Source organism: Balaenoptera musculus, chromosome 9, assembly GCF_009873245.2.
Source record: "Balaenoptera musculus isolate JJ_BM4_2016_0621 chromosome 9, mBalMus1.pri.v3, whole genome shotgun sequence".
NCBI classification, from domain to species: domain Eukaryota; kingdom Metazoa; phylum Chordata; class Mammalia; order Artiodactyla; family Balaenopteridae; genus Balaenoptera; species Balaenoptera musculus.
The window spans coordinates 92,275,572-92,297,113 of NC_045793.1; the positions used below are offsets into that span (position 1 = coordinate 92,275,572).

At 40.0% G+C, this 21,542-nt stretch overlaps 1 protein-coding gene across 18 annotated transcripts in view; it reads right to left on the reverse strand.

The window, feature by feature from the left end:
- Positions 1 to 21,542, reverse strand: part of NRCAM (neuronal cell adhesion molecule) — a 312,757-nt gene that overhangs the window by 55,098 nt on the left and 236,117 nt on the right. For 13 of the 18 annotated variants that reach the window (XM_036864174.1, XM_036864173.1, XM_036864167.1 and 10 more), the window contains 6 exons: positions 15,651 to 15,773; positions 11,188 to 11,358; positions 10,610 to 10,666; positions 8,684 to 8,795; positions 6,431 to 6,615; positions 4,187 to 4,318 (listed from right to left, as the gene is read on the reverse strand). In XM_036864174.1, coding sequence (XP_036720069.1) covers positions 4,187 to 4,318; positions 6,431 to 6,615; positions 8,684 to 8,795; positions 10,610 to 10,666; positions 11,188 to 11,358; positions 15,651 to 15,773 — 780 coding nt within the window. The remainder of the gene's footprint in view (positions 1 to 4,186; positions 4,319 to 6,430; positions 6,616 to 8,683; positions 8,796 to 10,609; positions 10,667 to 11,187; positions 11,359 to 15,650; positions 15,774 to 21,542) is intronic. The other 5 variants (XM_036864178.1, XM_036864176.1, XM_036864170.1 and 2 more) reach the window with 1 other exon arrangement.

A 21,542-nucleotide genomic window follows, 5' to 3' on the forward strand; every position in this document is an offset into this window, starting at 1 on the left:
AGCCCCAGTCTCTTGTTTCCAGAATGGGACCCAAACCTCAAAGGCAGTTCTGTTTAGAGGCGTCCGAATTCATGGGCAGGGTGGACAGGGGAGAAGCACGAGGTTCTTCGAATTCTACCGATTTGGGGACAGTTTTCTTCTTCATTTACTCCCTCTCCCTTTCCTGGATCAGGAGAGGTCCACACAGGTCAGGACAGGTAGGGTTCAGTTGGAACGTAGCTGTTTAAGACTTAGTATCTACAAATGAACTTATCTATGAAACAGACTCACAGACATAGAAAACAGACTTGTGGTTGCCAAGGGAGACGGAGGTGTGGGGGAGGGATGGATTGGGAGTTTGGGATTAGCAGATGCAAACTATTATATAGTGAATGGATAGACAACAAGGTCCTACTGTATAGCACAGGGAACTATATTCAACATCCTATGATAAACCATAATGGAAAAGAATATGAAAAAGAATGTATATGTATATGTACAACTGAATCATTTTGCTGTACAGCAGAAATTAACAGAACAAAGGGACTTCCCTGGTGGCACAGTGGTTAAGAATCCGCCTGCCAATGCAGGGGACACGGGTTCAATCCCTGGTCCAAGAAGATCCAACATGCCACGGAGCAACTAAGCCCGTGCACCACAACTATTGAGCCTGCACTCTAGAGCCCACGAGCCACAACTACTGAGCTCACGTGCCACAACTACTGAAGCCCGCGTGCCTAGAGCCCGTGCTCCGCGACAAGAGAAGCCACCGCAATGAGAAGCCCGTGCACCGCAATGAAGAGTAGCCCCTGCTCACAGCAACTAGAGAAAGCCCGCACACAGCAACCAAGACCCAACACAGCAAAAAATAAATAAATTAAAAAAAAAAAGAAATTAACACAACATGGTAAATCAACTATACTTGAATACAATTTAAAACATTTTTATATTAAAAATTAAAAAAATTTTTCATTAAAAATTAAAAAAAAAAAAAGACAGTGTCTAGCCAAGAAGTCATTCAGCAGAAGCTGTAGGTAGACGAGCGGCTGAGGGTGGGGATGGGGAACAGCGGTGGCCCTGCAGTACCATCGTGCAGAGAGCTGTGAGGGTCCCCCCCCACCGGCGCCTCAAGCCCAACATCACCTTTCAGTTCCGAGATCCCAAACAGTAATCCACGCACTTTTAGCTTGGCTACCAGACGTGGAGAAAGAAACCTTCCAGGGACACTTCTCATCACCTCGGTATAAATATACAGCACCTGCTCCCAGCACCGTGGGGCGGCCTGGCGGCCAGGGCCCCCGGCTTTGCTGCCAGACCGCACGGTGTTTCTCTTCCTGCTCGCCCACCAGAATGACTGCTCCGAGTCGCGCCAGAGGCCAAGGGGCCCTGGATCTGCAGGCACCGTGGAACTCTCATCCTAGCTCTGCTGAGCCTCCTGTTTTCCTTCCAGCGTGCACTTAACACATACTTTGGGGATGGAAGAAATGAACTGATCTGGAACCTGATTTGAAAGATTTTGTTCTGGACCCAATCAGATGATTCGGGGTTACAGCAGACAGGTTCCACTTGTCTCCAGGGGCCACTGTCCTGCACCCCCCCCGTCCCCAAGATGTAGGCTTTTCACTGTTGATCCTCCCCCCAGATATTTCATTTAAAGGGGAGTGTCTATGAGTACAATTTCAAAGCTGACTTTTTAAAGTCTAGTTGACTTACAATATTATATTAGTTTCAGGTGTAGAACATAGTGATTCGATATTCCATAGATTATATTCCATATAAAGTTATAAAATACTGGCTATAGTCTCTGTGCTGGACATGACACCCTTGAATCTTATTTTACACCTAGAAGTTCAAAACTCATTACAGCTGCAGTTACAGGGTTCCCTGAGAGGCACCACCTGTGCCCGGTTTGGAAGGCTCACAAGCTGAGCCCATCAGGAGGAAAGATCAGCTCCCTTATTTTATCTCCCCTCGTCCTTGTGTCACTGACCCACCTACATCTCCATTTTCCCCTGCTTATGATTGCATTCTGGCTGCGGAGCTTGAGGATTTATCTTTCCAACATTCCCTGGCTCCCTGGCTTTCCTGATCAGAAATGATGGATGTCCCCTCCCACCTGTCAGTTTCCCTGAGGCCAGACCTCAGGGGCACATTTAACCTTCCATAAACTGGCACAGAACCTCTGAGATACAAAACACAGTGCCAAAGTGCTGAGCACGCGCCATCCTTTATGCCATTCTGAACACATTGCTAAGAAAATCAGATATTCTACCAAAAAACTTATTTTTCAGTTCTGGGCTTTCTTCCACTTTTTCTCAGTTTTCACCTATACGCCTCTGAGAGTGGCAACAGCTTCCCAATGCACAACCCCACAATACTCTCTGCAGTTTTTCCTGATCCTGATCCTAGCTAAAATTGGGAATGGAAATATCCAAACCCGATTTGCTGGCCTCCTTAGTGTCTGTGTTCTCCCAGGAACTTATCTCCTTTTACAGTAAACACAGGCTGTCTGTTTCTGAGGATCCAATAAGTACTGTGTTGTGTGACACAAACTCCTAATAAACACTCATGGAACTGGGTCTCTCACCCCCTCTAGACCTGCAGTGGTAAGTGGTGAGAAGAAGGGACGTGTGTCATTTAAAATCTGCCAGCAGCTTTCAGATCCATCTGAGGGTGAAGACCATTTCAGGAAAGCCAGTTTAATGGCCCTTTTGGGTATGTAAGAGTAGAACCAATTTTTGATCCTGGCTTGGAGGCAACGAGGAGCTAAGCTGCTCAACATCATAATCCTGAAGGTTGTCTTTATTGGGGGTAAAGAATATCTTTGCAGATTATTATGCTACTGACTGGGAGAGTGAACCTGAGGCTGGGTTTTAAACAGAAACCGGTTCTCTCTCTCTCTCTCTCTCTCTCTCTCTCTCTCTGGGTCTAAGAGAAGGTCTGAACTTCAAGAAGGGGAAAATGTCCAAAGATTCGCCTCTCGGTAGCAGCTGGTGGTGAGCGGGGTCAAGGCAAAAGAAAGGCAGTAGGCTGCCTGTGAATGGCCACGGCTTAGGAATCCGGGAGCAGAAAGACGCAATATCCGTTTTAAGTTTTCTTTGCTATAATTCCCTTATATTATGCTCAAGCCTTTAACCAAGTTTTGTAAAACTGGTCTTTGCTGTGATTTAGAAGATTGATGGAAAGCCTGTGGTCACACTTTGGGGAACTGTTCCTGGCAGCGGGGGTGGGCAGCCTGGACAACCTGGCTGAGAGACAGCTTGAGTGGTCCAGGGAAGGTGGCAGAAGAGGTGACACGTGGCAGCTAGCACCATGTAGGTATCGCTCAAGGATGAGCTCAGCAATACGGAGGGAGGGAAAACTGGTCAAAGATGGAGCACCCAGCAGAGGACTGGGGTCAGAGGATGTGTTCTTCTTTGGGTATTAAATGGGATGGTGACCTTTCAAGACTGGAGAACGTGGGAACATCTGGGCTCTACTTAGGAATGAAAACCTCTTTAAATTAAGACAGTTGTGTTTCTTATTCTTGTCATATCCACTGGCTCTATTCCTAGCCTCCCCACCCATCTCCTCCGACTCCTGTGATGTTTCCACAAATCACTTGACATTTTGAACAAAGAAGATAATCTGAACTTTTCAGTGATGCTTATTTCTCACCCTGTCATTCTTCCTATGATCCATGTAAAAAACAGAGGAAATATTGCCAAGTTCCAACCAGCACATACTGTTATGCTAATAGCATAAACGGGACTTCCCTGGTGGTGCAGTGGTTAAGAATCTGCCTGCAAGTGCAGGGGATACGGGTTTGAGCCCTGGTCTGGGAAGATCCCACATGCCGCAGAGCAACTAAGCCTGTGCGTCACATCTACTGAGCCCACGTGCCACAACTACTGAAGCCCACATGCCTAAAGTCTGTGCCCCGTAACAAAGAGAAGCCCCCGCTCGCCGCAACTAGAGAAAGCCTGCGCGCAGCAACGAAGACCCAACGCAGCCAAAAAAGAAAAAAAAAATAGCATAAACGATTCGGTCATAATAAATTATATCTAAAGGTAGTAAAATTAAAATCTAAAGGTAATTTCATGCCTCTGTTTAACTTATATATGGCTTCCTTCCTTAAGCCAAGTTATTTTATCACCGTTTGTACCCTGTGGAGATGTCACTATGCTCCAAAAATATACTGCAACTGAAGCCACTCAAGGAAACTTACTTTCTATCAGGACTCCATTCAATAACCAGCTAATTCTGGGTTTGGGGTTGCCATTAGCTCTGCAGATCAGGGTTCCATCCTCTCCTGGGGACAGCACAAGATTTTGAGGTGCTATGATCCAGTATGGAGCCGCTTTGTGAGGAAAGGAAAAAAAAACCCACAAAAAATTGAATCAAATAAGTTATTCTAGCAAACTTAGTATACTGAACTATCTTAATAAAAATAAGTATTTTGCAAAACATTTGTTAGTTTCATTTTTTTAGAGTGAATAGATTTATGCTTCAAAGAACACTTCAGATTTTCAGAAGAATGTTTAAGAAGACTCTTTGACATCTATGTATTATTTCTAGAGCCTTTTGATTCAAATATCGTCATCTTGTTTTACATTACGTTAATCAGACATCGAAGAGGTAACAGATTTCTCTAACGTTGTAGAGAAATTTACAGGTACAGATAGGGCTAAGAAACATGAATTTAAAATCTGAGCCCTGTAGAATACATACAGTTATAAATCTGAGCCCTGTAGAATACATACAATTATAAAATTGGGAAGCAGTTTTTAAAGCTTTGCATTTTTGAAAAGCTGCCAAGTTAGTATAGAGTGTTCTTATAAGCCCTTCACCAGCTTTCTCTTACAAAACCATGGAACAGATACCAAAACAAGAAGTTAACACTGGATACCATCAGCTCAACTACACACTGTATGAGGATTTCCCCCGTTTTTCCCCTAATGTCTTATTTCTGTCTCAGGACCCTGTCCTGGACACCACATTGCGTTTAACTGTCACATCTTCTTACTTAGTTTCCTCCAATCTGGAAGTTTCTTGCTCTTTCCTTGTTTTTCATGAACCTGAGACTTTTAAAGACAACTAGTCAGTTATTTTGTAGAACATCTTTTTTTTTTTCTTCTAAATAATCAAGAGCTTTTTGGTTATTTTTTGTAATAAGGAACATCCTCTTTTCATCATTATCAGGACAGAAATGGAGAAAAGTGAATATATGTCAGTGTTAGCCATAAGTGTTACATATCAATGTTAATTACTAGCCCAACACTATAAATAAGTTCTCTATCATCTCTTTTTTTTTCATGGAGAGTTTCTTCCTTGAATATCCTTCCAGACTTACAACGGAGAACTAGCCAACTGAATTCTTTCAGGGATAAATCAAGCTTACTAAATTGCTTAATCTTCGTATTTCTCCTAATACGTTCTCTACTTCTTATCTGTAACTAAAATATTTTGTGAAACATTTCCAACATGCTCTCATTCCTAGAGAGTGTTTCTACCAGTGACTATTGAATTCTCCTATAGATCAATGGGAAGGTTTTAAGTGAACAATAGCTTTTCCATCTAAGGTCAAATTTAGTGATTTCTGAGTGAAGAACTCCTGAATTTTTAGATTATAATCACCATCCAACCACCGCCATCAGTATCATCATAATTACTTTTTTTTAAAAAAAGGTTATACTCCATTTACAGTTATTACTAAATATTGGCTATATCCCCCGTGTTGTACAATAGATCCTTGTAGCTTATTTTAAACCTCATAGTTTGTACCTCTTAACCCCCTACCCCTTTACTGCCTCTCCCTACTGGTAACTGCTGTTGTAGACATCCATCATATCTGGGAGTACATGATATTGACATGGCTTATTAGCGGTTATATTAACCTTGATCACTTGGTTAGAGTGATGTCTGCCAGGTTTCTCCACTGTAAAGTTATTATTTTCCTGCTTTCCATGTTCTATTCGTTAGAAGCAAGTTAAGTCCAGCCCTCACTCAAGGGAAGGACAATTAAGCTCCATCTCCTTAAGGCACGAGGAGTAAAGAATTTGTGGACATATATTAAACCTGCCTCAGTAATTAATTTTTGGGGGGTGAGGGAAGAAGAAACACTTTGAGGCTATGCAAATATCCTGTTTCTCCTTAAAGGTCCATCCCGTAATTTTAGCACTCATCACTAGCTCTTGCCTACAGCAGTTATAACTGTGGGATTCTAAATGTGATTTCCTATTTCCTTCATTCTTTCTACACTTATTAATTGGAATCCTCTGCAAGGAAGATCTGAGGGAGTGAATTTTTCACCTGATTTAGATGCACTATAAGTAGCAATGAGAAGAGAGTCAAGGTGCCATGTATGTTGATATAAATTACATTATTATTGAATATAATCAAAGGCATTTTGATTGAAGACTCAGGGATTCTCAATGGAGGCAAGAGCCATGTATTTTAGACAATGATATACCTTTAACTGTGACAGAAATGATATGATGGATGGCTCCTAGTGCATTTTTGGCTATACACTGGTAATTCCCAGAGTCTGCTTCTGTAACCTGAACAATCTGCAGAGTTTTCTTAAAGTTCCTATAAAATGTCCGGTTGATGGGGAGTGTTCCATCTTCTTTTATCCAGTAAATAATTGGAGTAGGCCTGATAAGATGAATAAACAATAACATTACAAGAAAAGAAGTTCACCTAGCTGCTTTTGAGGGTGACTTTCATGCGAGCTTGTCACAAACATAAAGGTCATGAGGAATATATAGAGATTTACACCAGCACCACACTTTTTAACTAGCACCACACTTTTATAAGTCATGCTCAAAACCTTACATTTCAGTCTGTAAGTTACCATTTTCACACAAGCAGAACTGTGCTAATTTATGGCACACTGTGAACTTGGACTTCAGGGACCTGGTGAGAATGGTAGCAAGACTTCCTTGACTGAAGGGACCTAATTATTTTCTTCAAAGTTCTGATCAGTGAGGCACTCTTGGAAAATTTTGCATGAAGGGACTACGTCAATCAAAAGAATGACCATGAAATTAATGTCACCGAGTTATAATTTTTTTATTGGCTAGAGTTAAAAATGCCAGAGAAAGAGCTGATATACATATTTGTGCCCATGAACTTTTCACACATTTCCATATCAAATGGAAGCACCTCCTTATCTTATAACAGGCTATCTGATGATGTGAACGAAGTGATTAGAGGAATCGTGCTCTTACTTTAGTTTCATTATTAGTGATATTTTAAAATACCAATTGACAGAAGTAGGCCCAACTCATGTGTTACTTATACCATTTCTCACCTATGTTTCTTATTAAATCATGAACTATAGAGGCAGATGAAAAGCCAGACATAGGCTTAGAGTTAAAAGGTCTGCTTCAAAATCCCAGCCTTATCCCTAAATTGCTCTCTGATCTTGGATCCCTGACCTTTCTGGGCCTCAGGTTTCTCTGTTGCCTTAATGCGCATAATGATGCTTGTTTTGATCTGGTGACTTGAGAAGGTTTTCATGAGGGTAAAATAAAAATCCATTCAATACATTTACTGAGACTAAATTATAGACCAAGCACTGAGTTGTGTGTTGGGAAGATAAAGATAAAAAAAAGAATGGTCCATGCCCTCAGGAAGATCACAATGTATTTATCATTAGAAATGCAAGTGGGATTAATGGATTGTAGAATTTTTTTCATTTGTTTGGTTGAATAAAAATAATGGAACAGATATATTTGAGGAACTGAATTGTGAGTAGTGTGATTTCCGGACACGGCCAGCAGAGGGCCTCCATGTGCCTCCAGAGGTAAAATTATTCCTGGAGGCCAATTCTGGGATTCCAGGAAGGAATGTGGACTTTGCGTCACCAGGCCAAGGACAGCACAGATCATAACACGTGATCACAACATGTTTCCGAGATTCCAATCAATGTTTTCAGCAAATGTGCCTTATCAGTAATACTTGCTCTGTGCCAGGCGTAAGAGGGAACTATATAATAGAGAAGCTCGCCTTGAACGTTTTCCTAATCTGGGACTCCTGTCAAGGGCATATGCGTTCTGGGGGTGGCGTCAGTTTTGAGGTCTGCACAGATGAGACATCTGCAAAGAAGCTGGGCTGGTGACTGGTCACTAGGAAGCAGGGGTTGGGACAGTGTGCCAGGTAGGAGGTTAGGTCCTGTGAGGCCATGTTTGCCTCTGCTGTTAGGAGAACAAGCCAGGGCTAGATTGCTAGAGGGATGTGAGAAACTCATGGTCAAGAGCTCCGTTGCCCTGCTCATAGCCAGCAGACCCAGAGCTGTGAACCCAGAGCCGAGCCACCCAGCAGAGGCACAAACAGGGTCAACTGAAATCAGTCGGATCTAGCCTGTTACAGCACAACTGCCTTGCACACCTGCAGACAAATGATCAGTGATAAACAGCTATTGGTTTTAAGCCGCTAAGTTTTGAGATGCTTTGTTAGACAACAGTAGCAAAATAATAACCTGAATTATAATCAGAGCGGTCAGAAGGTGATTACTGATACTTATCTCAAAAGGAACACTATTAACAAAATATTTTAATAACATGGAATTTATATGGCCTGTTTTGGAAGGAATTATCACATTTTTCTTGATGCTTAATGGAATCAACATAAGACAATGACTCTTGTTATGATATTAACGCCTCTCTACCAATCTACTATGTTTACATAAGAAGTGAACATCAAGACAGTGTTAACTCACAGCCCTTCTGCAATGCACTCAAGTGAAAGGACATTTCCTCGTAATTCCTCTTTGCGACTTGCATTGCCTTCTGGAGTTAAAAATGTTGGTGGCCTCTCTCTATGTGATTTAGCTGCAAACAAGAAAATCAATATGCATTCAGAGTTATGAACACGGATTTCTAGAAGCCCAGTTCACTGTCTAAGAATCTAATCCCTTTGCAAATCCACTTAGCATTTGATTGTGAAATTTGTTAAACTAACACATACACACTCTTTGCCTTGCAAATAGCCATCACTCACTCAGCCGGAAGCAACAACTATTTTGGTTGCACAGGCATTAAAAATAAGAACTTTTTTCCTCTTGTACATTTCCCTAATTTGGGTTAGGGTCCTATGAATTTTTGGTGAGTTGGCAAATTTTCAAAATGTAGACATAGAGAGGAAAATCATGTTATCAAACTATCCATCTCTTAAGATGAGTGCGCACGTCAAAGTGAAAATGAGCTGTCTATCTTCTGGAAGATATGACGATGGAAGGGGTATTTTGCTTTACCCTAGGGACAACATTATAGCCAATTCCATTGATTAATCGTGAAGATAGATTGTGGTGAATATCTAACATATCAAAACTGCAAGGTTTATGGAAAAGAAAACAAAACAAAACACAACTAGAAAGTGACTGCAGAGGTGTGGCAAATTGTGTGCCATAAATTAAGGGTGGACTTAAAGCAATTGAAATTGGTTTCCTCGACAAAAACGTAAAAAAGGGCTCAAGTCAGAAATCTCAGGAAGATATCTACAGACTACCTTCATGTTTTATGTAGTCCTTGCCTAAATGTGGCCTTATCTTCTGATGGCCTCTCAGAAAAACTTAAAGTCGAAATCATACCATCTTGAGGTTCTAACAGCCCTTTACAGTGTTCAACACTTTAATGTATTATCTACTTGATGCTCATAAAAACTGAAAAGGTAATATATGAATTCTTCTCATTTCTCAGAAGAAAAAACTGAACACCAGAGAAGGTATTACTGGAGATAAATTAGAGTTTTCCTTAGATTTTACCCCTCTGAAATCACTTTGGGAATGATTTTGAGGCCCATATTTTTCAGGAGGATTTTAACATAAAATAAGATAAAATGAAATAAGGTAAGATAAAATAAAATAAGGCAGGAGTTGTGATCTGTTTACTCTGGTCATTGATAGTACCTTAATGTTTTTTACTTCATATCTCAAAGGTAAAAAATACAGCAGAAATTCTGCCTTATAGATAATTAAGAGGACCCCATATCCAGAACCCATAATTTTCACACACAGACTCTATATCTGAGAGCCATATTTCTGTTAAGGAAATCAAATTCTTTTCTTTTTAAAAGAATGAAGTTAAATCCTCTGTTTTTAAAAAGATAACTTCCACTGAAGACAGTCACTCGATTTTAAACAAAACTAAGAGAAATACTATTGCTAATTATACGACGTTGATAAGGTCATGTGAAAACAGATGGAAATACGATGATTTACTATCAAAATCCACTTAATATTAATTGCAAAAGGTTACTAAGACATTGATGTTAGTATTTTAGCAGGTTAACGCACCTTGCCAACTCTTATTTAATTCATGAGAAAAGTTTATGAGCCAGACAGAAAATGAAAAATGTAATTCTGAGAATACACGACAGATTTTTTTCCAAATCTTGTGGAATGGTTCTTTACATGAAAACAGTTATAGTAACTTTCATTATTATACATACAACATGGAACAGGTTTTAGTGACATGTTTGAGAGCTCAGAGCTAAACTTCATATGAAACATACATTGATTCTAGTGGTATTAAACATGGAACTAGGAATTTCATAAAGAAATAAGGTTGAACAGCCATGGAGGTGAAGTTAGTGAACTAAATTCTACAATGAAGGAGAAATATCAGTTACAATCACCATAACTCACCACCATAAAACTCAGTGTCACTCAAATTAGCAGCTATAGTGTCATTCAATTCATCCACTGAAATAAACAGAATATTATGAAGAATGCAAAAAGTAGGGGGGAGGGGACTGTAAAAATAAAGTATTGGGCAACAAAAGCAAACATATATACCTATGCTGACCAAGCACCATCCCTACCAAGTAAAAACAGTGCTTTACATTGTATAGAACTATTTCATTAATTCACTCAGCCACCCCCAACCAGTAATATGTGAATACATAACTGAAGCAGCAGGACTCCCAATTAAAGGCATCGTGGAGCATAAAGCACTCACAAATGCTCAGAACACTAAGTAGATTCAGGAAGTTACCATGGCAACAGTAATGGTAATGACAGCAAAAACTGTAAAATACAGTATTTAAGGTAGGCAAGCTCCTTATAATATTGATACATATGGCAACACTTTAGCAAACTATTCACAGGTACTTTCCTGACCAGTGAACCTGTCTACTTCAAAGCTAGTAGGATTTAATAATTAATACATTTGCACACATTTGTAAACATCATGGCAAGAGAGTTTCTGGAAACTGAACTCTTACCTGAAATCACCTTCACAGAAATAGGTTGCTTCTGCTGTATGGTTTGAGTGTGATTAAATCGGGCGTAACAGATGTAGTCTTCCCGGGTATCCTCTGGGAGCACATTGGAAAAATAAAGGTCTCCATTCAGACCCTGGGAAACTCTCTCACTTTGTGGAAGTCTTTGAAAGGCTGGAGAAAGGCGGAGAGACATCTAGATCATTCCATCAAAAAGTGGCCACTTTCCAAATTAGTGAGATAAATGTATCTACTAATAACTAGTTCTGTGAACTTCACTTGAATGCTTTTTTTCTCTATAAAGATCTTTGAGTAAAAGCAAATAACTGTAAAAAAAAAAAAAAAAAAAAAGACACATGTATTAAAACTCCAGTTGTACCTGCCAGACCCTAATTTCTCTGGAGTGAGGGTAGAGGTGAGATTAGAGTTGTCCAGTGAAGGGTTTCATGAAGCAAGCATAAACCAAAAAATGTTTTACAGAAAGAGTTTGCATGACTTTTCCTAACATTTAAGTTAATCCCTAATTGTTAATCATAGATACACACATATCTCAGAAAGTGCATTACGGAAGCTTGTAAGGATGTTACCATGGGTTGCATCTATTGCAGTACATACACAGTCAGACACCTTATACTGTGACAGCACCTAACTGTGATGAACTAGGTCCTGGGCAAGGTGTCAGGCGGACCCGGTTCCCTGCCCTGAGCTTGGGACCTAACTGGAGAATCAGGCAGCAAACAGGCAATTAACAACAGGGTGTAATGCTGCAGACGTGCCGCTCAGAGGCCCCCCACACCCAGCCTCCCTCACCTCCTCTACTTTTTCTTTTCTGTGTTACCTATCACCTTCTAACAGACAATGTACTTTACCTGTCACGTGTATGGCTTATAGTCTGTCCCTCCGCACTAGAATTTAAGTTCCAGAAGGACGGAGACTGTCATCTGCTTTGTCTACTGTTATAGCCCTAAAAATGCACCTGGCCCCTCACAGAAGCTCCATAATGAAATGAATAACCATCAGCATTCTGACTTTCCAGTTTCACATTTAACAACCGACTTCTCCTCAGGTCCAAGGAACAGTCTAGCCTCAGGTGTGGAGGGGAGATTTTCTAAGGTGATGAAGAACTCAGGGAGATGGGACCAATGATCTATGTGTGAACTTACACTTGGCTGGCTAGCATGACTCAGGAAGCTTCTGACTCAGTTCACTGGGAGAGTTCTTCAGCTCTGAAGTGAGAGAACTAGGAAAAATTGTACCTCCTAGTTGCCTGGGGCCAGGTGTCATGTCTCCCGGAGGATTTCTCGAGTCTGAGTCAAGCAGCTATGCTCCTACAGCAATAGGTGCCCTATCTAAAATGTCACGAAATGCAAAATTATGGGGAAAAGTCTGCAGCTCCCTTGGGCAGGAAAAGGGAGGGAAATGTGGAGCCAGACCTTGAAAGGATGCTGGTTAGCCATGTTAGTCAAGTTCTAGGTCAAGATGGGGGTTTGGTTGGCGGTTGTAAATTCATGGTTTGAAGCCATTAACCAGGGAAAGGGTTGTTTTAAAAAATAACTCAGAAAAATAATGTACATTTATTTCATGAATACATCGAGTTAAAGATAGGGACACATTTATTCTCTTCCATTTCTCCTGCTGTATTTTATTATAGACCGGTGTTGGGAGATCAAACGAAAGGGAATGCCGTTTTATGAGGATGGTAGCACTTTGCCCACTGAGTTCCTTTGCATTACATTGGGACAAAAATGTATGCAGATAGGAATAACGTGATAAGGTCATCTTGCCAGAAGAATGCTACACAGATCTGAATTTTTTCTCATATCCAGATGAAATTTCACTTGAAAGGTCCAGATGCTTTGCCTACAGCCTAAAATGTATGTAAATGACATGGCCAGCAGTGCAACGTGAAAAAAATTAGTTACACATTCAGATGATTCTGAGACTTTACATGTATATGCCTCTTTATTAAGCAGAAAAGTCATCAATTCTGAATAAGAACCAAGAACCAAATACTGGGCCTCATTTTGGCAGTACCTTTGGATACTGTTATTCTCGACCACATAACCCACTCATTTACATTTGATTCGTTACTTATTCTTTCAAAATCTGTAAAAGCTGTTACGTGATCACAGGAAAAATATCTTTGCCCATTTATTCATTTATATATTTATTTTCCATTGCTTTGTGATACTTTCTCTGAGTGCTTTGATACAGAACAGTCAAAACTGGAAATGAAACGTGAGAGCTAAATTTTATCTTCAGTAATGTGCACAGCTGGTGATTTCAGAGGAAATCATGTCACTGAGAACAGAATATATTCCCTACAAATATTTTGCAACCATTCCCACCATTCTACCCAAAGGACTCTTGTCAAGGTCAACAGCGACCACCGTGTTGCCAAATGTAATACTCATTTCTCAGTGAGACTGGAAATTGATCTCTCAGCAGTACTTGAACCAGCTGATATTCTGTCTCCCTGACACTTTTTCTTCCCCTCGTCCTGGGGACACCCTCCCTCTCTTTTTGTTTTCTTCTTACCTAAGTGACTGCTCCTTCTCATCGACTTTCCTTTGCTCCCTAAGTTCTTGGCCCCTGGAGGCTCCTGGTCTCAGTCCCCAGGCTTTGCTCTTCACCACCTGCACTCCCTCCCTTCGTCCCCTCCTCCAGCCCCCGGCTCTACAGAGCGTCTCTGCAGCACTAACATTCACACATTGTCGGCAAGAGCCCTGAATCTTCCTCTGACTCACGTAGCTGTAGCTCTGACTCCTGCTGGACACCTCCACAAGGATGCCTCACAAGCCTCTCACATCCCAAACCCTGGTTCCTAGTCTCCAAGGTAACATGCTAAGGGGAGGTGTGGAAGGATGGGAGAGCAGAGCAACAAACAATTCCCTAAGGATAGGGATGGGGTGAACAGATGTTAAACTGCCTAATGAATGACTTCATTTCTCTGTGCCTCGGTTTCCTCATCTAAAAAGTGGTGAGAGTCATCCGAGATGCTTCCTGGGACTGTTGTAGAAAATGGATGAGATAACTTATGTAAAGTCTTTAGCAAAGGGACAGGCACTTAGTAAATGCCCAATCAATATTAGCTGTTGTTACTACTATATATAAAATAGACAATCAATAAGCATCTACTGTATGGCGCAGGGAACTGGGCTCAATATTCTGTAATAACCTATATGGGAAAAGAATCTGATAAAGAATGGATATATGTATATGTATAACTGAATCACTTCTGCTGTACACCTGAAACTAACACAGCATTGTGAATCAACTGTACTCCAATATAAAGTAAAAAATTAAATTTAAAAAAATTACCTGTTGTTGGGGATAAAAGAACGAAACTGAAAGAAAAGACATAACACATCCTGAACAGCTTGATTTCCTTCCCTTGATGGGCTTCTGCTGTTTCAGGAAACGGCAATTCCATTTTACTAGTTGTTCAGTCTTAGACTTTGGGGTTACCTTTGATTCCTCTCTCTCATGCCTCCACCCTGACCCCAATAAATCCTGGAGGATCTACCTTCAAATTATATCTGGAATCTGACCATTTCTTCCTTCCTCCCTCCCTGCCTCCCTTCCTTTCTTTTTTTCTTTTTTTTATGGCCACGTTCCCTGACCAGAGGTCAAACCCACGCCCCTTGCGTTGGAAGCGTGCAGTCTTAACCACTGGACCACCAGGGAAGTCCCTGGAATCTGACCATTTCTTACTTACTTGACTGCCACTACCCAAGTCCGAGTCCCCATCAACTCTTGCCCAGATCACAGCACTGGCCTCCTAACAGAACGCCCTTCTCTCCCTTTCGTCCTCTCTGTTCTCCACACGTGAACCAAAGTGATGTTCTTACTATTTGTTTTGATTCAGGTGAAGCCACTCCTTCAATGTCTCCCTACTTCACTGAAAGCAAAAGCCAAAGCCCTTCGCACTGGAGCCCCTGGGCTTTCCTGACCTTTTCTCTCACTGTCGCCCTTGGGTCAGTCAGGCCGGGCACACTGGCCTCCCTGCTGATTTTACACACACCACGGATGCTCCTGTCCTTGGGGCTTACACTGGTTTTACTCTTTCCACCCAGATATTTAAGGGCCTGCTTGCTCTTTCACTCCTGTAAGTTTCTGCTCAAAACTCTGCTTATTTTTCTTCACAGCACTTACTGCCAACTGACACATATTTTCTAAATGCATTTATTCTCTGCTTCCTTCTCTCCCCCCTTTTATTCCCATTGCATAGAATATAAATTCAGTGAGAGCAGGACCTTTGTTTGGTTTATTTAGAGAGGTGCCTGGTACATAGTAGGTGTTCAATAAAATAAAGTGACTGAATGAAAGGATATGTGATTTATTCTCCAGAGAATCTCTAAGACATTTTATAAACATCTTATGAATCACAAGAGGTAATAATTGATTGGGACAGCCAATAATCATGAGACTCTTGAAGAAAGAAAGTTCTTATTTTTAAAACTTACAATTATCCATCCAGAATATTATAGGTGGTGGTAACCCAACTGGGGGTCTGCAGGGAAGTACCAAAGACTGGCCATTTCTAAGTGTTATTCGTTCAAGTTTTTCTTTGGTCCACAACGGTGACCCTAACGAAATAAAACAATAACTTCTAAGTTATTTCTGCATTGGAAAATAAAAAGAGCACTAGAAAGAAAGATAAACCAAACTTCTGAGGAAATAGTAACTGGAAATTTATATACATTAAGGTAACGACAAAAAAAATTTTAAATACAGTGTTAAAAAATGACGTTAATAGTATAAATTCTGAGTCAGCAATTCCATGTCTAAGAATTTATATTAAATAAATCCTTAAGAAGATACAAACTAATTTTGCTACAAGCATGCCCTTCATGAAAGAATGAAAAACATTTCTAGGTCAAAAGATTTGTTAAACAAATAATTGTACATGTACACCTCTAAATATCATACAGTGTTAGACATTGTATAAGTATACTTATTTATAAGATTAATATAAAATATACATGATATCTAGATAAGGCAGAAAGGGTTATAAAATAGTACTTCAGAATGAGCTTGTTTTCGACATGTACATACATATTTGCCTAGGTAAAAATAGAAAGAATAGTAATTTCCTTGAATGAAAGGATTTGCAAGTAATTTTTAACTTTCTTTTTTGTTCATTTGTAATTGATTTATTCTATAATTATAATTATTCTATAATTAATTATTCTATAATGCACACATATTATACACATAATAAACATTTTAAAAAATGACCAGAACTTCAAATGGTTGCTGTTCTTTAAATACAAGCTCTTGGGTTGTTGAGAGCATCTGGGTACTGACTATTGCAAAAAGAGCCACAATAATATCAGGATAGTGAGGTCACCCTATTTCCAGTGAAATTTTGAAATAAAAATGTTTAAAGAAATACATGCATCCCAATGTGCATAGCAGCATTATTTACAATAGCCAAGACACAGAAGCAACAACCTAAGTATCCATCGGCAGATGCAGGGATAAAGAAGATGAGGTACATATATACAATGGAATATATTACTCAGCCATAAAAAAAGAATGAAATTTTGCCATTTGCAGCAACATGGATGGACTTGGAGGGCAATATGATAAGTGAAATAAGTCTCTTTGTACAGAGAAACACAAATACTCTATGATATCACTTATATGTGGAATCTAAAAAATACAACAAACTAGTGGATATAACAAAAAAGAAGCAGACTCACAGATACTAGTAGTTACCAGTGGGGAGAGGGATGGGGGAGGGGCAGTACAGGGGTAGGGAGTTAAGAACTACAAACTCTTATGTATAAAATAAGCTACAAGTATAGGCCCCAGTGTGGCTTCCGTGCCATCCATCTCGCGGTTGCTGCCGTAGGAGACCCTGGCGGTGGCCCAGGCCACACGTGCCCACAGGTCCCCAGTTGTCTCCTGTGGCAGCCTCTGTGCGGTCACCCAGGCCCAGCCAGCCGCCGGGGCTCTCAGCCTGCCCGTTCTCTACTGGCCGCTTACTTCGGGGTCCAGCAGATGCTGGAGACCAGGGAGCCTGCATGCAGGACCTCGCAGGGGCCGCTAGCCACCTCCAGAGCCCACCGGGTCTTCAGAGACTCTCCGGAGAAGCCGTGTGGCTGACAGGGTCTTGGTGCTCTAGCGGGTTGTCAGGCCTGTGCCTCTGGGGTGGGAGAGCCGAGTTCAGGACATTAGTCCACCAGAGACTTCCCGGCTCCATGTAATATCAAATGGCGAAAGCTCTCCCAGAGATCTCCATCTCAACGCTAAGACCCAGCTCCATTCAACAACCAGCAAGCTACAGTGCTGGACACCCTACGCCAAACAACCAGCAAGACAGGAACACAACCCCACCCATTAGCAGAGACGCTGCATAAAATCATAATAAGGTCACAGACAACCCAAAACACACCACCGGATGCAGTCCTGCCCACCAGAAAGACAAGATCCAGCCTCATCCACCAGAACACAGGCACCAGTACCCTCCACCAGGAAGCCTACACAACCCACTGAACCAACCTTAGCCACTGGGGGCAGACACCAAAAACAACAGGAACTACGAACCTGCAGCCTGTGAAAAGGAGACCACAAACACAGTAAATTAAGCAAAATGAGAAGACAGAAACACACAGCAGATGAAGAAGCAAGGTAGAAACCCACCAGACCAAACAAATGAAGAGGAAACAGGCAGTCGACCTGAAAAAGAATTCAGAGTAATGATAGTAAAGATGATCCAAAATCTTGGAAATAGAATGGAGAAAATACAAGAAATGTTTAACAAGGACCTAGAAGAACTAAAGAGCAAACAGACAATGATGAACAACACAATAAATGAAATTAAAAATTCTCTAGAATGAATTAATAGCAGAATAACTGAGGCAGAAGAACGGATAAGTGACCTGGAAGAAAAAATAGTGGAAATAACTGCTGCAGAGCAGAATAAAGGGAAAAGAATGAAAAGAATTGAGGACAGTCTTAGAGACCTCTGGGACAACATTAAACCCACCAACATTCAAATTATAGGGGTCTCAGAAGAAGAAGAGAAAAAGAAAGGGACTGAGAAAATATTTGAAGAGATTAAAGTTGAAAACTTCCCTAATATGGGAAAGGAAATAGTCAATCAAGTCTAGGAAGTGCAGAGTCCCACACAGGATAAATCCAAGAAGAAACACGTCAAGACACATATTAATCAAACTCTCAAAAATTAAATACAAAGAAAAAAATATTAAAAGCAGCAAGGAAAAAACAACTAATAACATACAAGGGAATCCCGAAAAGGTTAACAGCTGATCTTTCAGCAGAAACTCTGCAAGCCAGAAGGGAGTGGCAAAACATATTTAAAGTGATGGAAGGGAAAAACCTACAACCAAGATTACTCTACCCAGCAAGGATCTCATTCAGATTCGACAGAGAAATTAAAACCTTTACAGACAAGCAAAAGCTAAGAGAATTCAGCACCACCAAACCAGCTTTACAGCAAATGCTAAACGAACTTCTCTAGGCAGGAAACACAAGAGAAGGAAGAGACCTACAATAACAAACCCAAAACAATTAACAAAATGGTAATAGGAACATACATATTGATAATTACCTTAAATGTAAATGGATTAAATGCTCCAACCAAATGACGTAGACTGGCTGAATGGATACAAAAGCAAGACCCTTATATATGCTGGCTACAAGAGACCCACTTCAGACCTAGGGACACATACAGACTGAAAGTGAGGGGATGGAAAAACATATTCCATGCAAATGGAAATCAAAAGAAAGCTGGAGCAGCAATTCTCGTATCAGACAAAATAGACTTAAAAATAAAGACTACTACAAGAGACAAAGAAGGACACTACATAATGATCGTGGGATCAATCCAAGAAGAAGATGTAACAATTGTAAATATTTATGCACCCAACATAGGAGCACCTCAATACATAAGGCAAATGCTAACACCCATAAAAGGGGAAATTGAGAGTAACACAATCATAGTAGGGGACTCTAACAACCCACTTTCACCAATGGACAGATCATCCAAAATGAAAATAAATAAGGAAACACAAGCTTTAAATGATACATTAAACAAGATGGACTTAATGGATATTTATAGGACATTCCATCCAAAAACAACAGAATACACTTTCTTCTCAAGTGGTCATGGAACATTCTTCAGGATAGATCATATCTTGGGTCACAAATCAAGTCTTGGTAAATTTAAGAAAATTGAAATTGTATTAAGTATCCTTTCCGACCACAACGCTATGAGACTAGATATCAACTACAGGAAAAAAATCTGTAAAAAATACAAACACATGGAGGCTAAACAATACACTACTTAATAACCAAGAGATCACTGAAGAAATCAAAGAGGAAATCAAAAAATACCTAGAAACAAATGACAATGAAAACACGACAACCCAAAACCTATGGGATGCAGCAAAAGCAGTTCTAAGAAGGAAGTTTATAGCAATACAATCCTACCTGAAGAAACAAGAAACATCTCAAATAAACAACCTAACCTTACACCTAAAGCAATTAGAGAAAGAAGAACAGAAAAACCCCAAATTTAGCAGAAGGTAAGAAATCATAAAGGTCAGATCAGAAATAAATGAAAAAGAAATGAAGAAAACAATAGCAAAGATCAATAAAACTAAAAGCTGGTTCTTTGAGAAGATAAACAAAATTGATAAACCATTAGTCAGACTCATCAAGAAAAAAAGGGAGAAGACTCAAATCAATAGAATTAGAAAGGAAAAAGGAGAAGTAACAACTGACACTGCAGAAATACAAAGGATCATGAGAGATTACTACAAGCAACTATATGCCAATAAAATGGACAACCTGGAAGAAATGGACAAATTCTTAGAAAAGCACAACCTTCCAAGACTGAACCAGGAAGAAATAGAAAATATGAACAGACCAATCATAAGCACTGAAATTGAGACTGTGATTAAAAATCTTCCAACAAACAAAAGCCCAGGACCAGATGGCTTCACAGGCAAATTCTATCAAACATTTAGAGAAGAGCTAACACCTATCCTTCTCAAACTCTTCCAAAATATTGCAGAGGGAGGAACACTCCCAAACTCATTCTATGAGGTCACCATCACCCTGATACCAAAACCAGACAAAGAAACTACAAAAAAAAGAAAACTAAAGGCCAATATCACTGATGAACATAGATGCAAATCTCCTCAATGAAATACTAGCAAACAGAATCCAATAGCACATTAAAAGAATCATACACCATGATCAAGTGGGGTTTACCCCAGGAATGCAAGGATTCTTCAATATATGCAAATCAATCAATGTAATAAACCATATTAACAAATTGAAGGAGAAAACCCATATGATCATCTCAATAGATGCAGAAAAAGCTTTTGACAAAATTCAACACCCATTTATGATAAAAACCCTCCAGAAAGTAGGCATACAGGGAACTTTCCTCAACATAATAAAGGCCATATATGACAAACCCACAGTCAACATCGTCCTCAATGGTGAAAAACTGAAACCATTTCCACTAAGATCAGGAACAAGACAACTTTGTCCACTCTCACCACTATTATTCAACATAGTTTTGGAAGTTTTAGCCACAGCAATCAGAGAAGAAAAAGAAATAAAAGGAATCCAAATCGGAAAAGAAGAAGTAAAGCTGTCACTGTTTGTAGATGACATGATACTATACACAGAGAATCCTAAAGAGGCTACCAGAAAACTACTAGAGCTAATCAATGAATTTGGTAAAGTAGCAGGATACAAAGTTAACACACAGAAATCTCTTGCATTCCTATATACTAATGATGAAAAATCTGAAAGAGAAATTAAGGAAACACTCCCATTTACCATTGCAACAAAAAGAATAAAATACCTAGGAATAAACCTACCTAAGGAGACAAAAGACCTGTATGCAGAAAACTATAAGACACTGATGAAAGAAATCAAATATGACACAAACAGATGGAGAGATATACCATGTTCTTGGATTGGCAGAATCAATATTGTGAAAATGACTCTACTACCCAAAGCAATCTACAGATTCAACGCAATCCCTATCAAACTACCAATGGCATTTTTCACAGAACTAGAACAAAAAATTTCACAACTTGTATGGAAACACAAAAGACCCCGAATAAGCAAAGCAATTTGAGAAAGCAAAACGGAGCTGGAGGAATCAGGCTCCCTGACTTCAGACTATACTACAAAGCTACAGTAATCAAAACAGTATGGTACTGGCACAAAAACAGAAATATAGATCAATGGAACAGGATAGAAAGCCCAGAGATAAACCCACGCACATATGGTCACCTTATCTTTGATAAAGGAGACAAGAATATACAATGGAGAAAAGACAGCCTCTTCAATAAGTGGTGCTG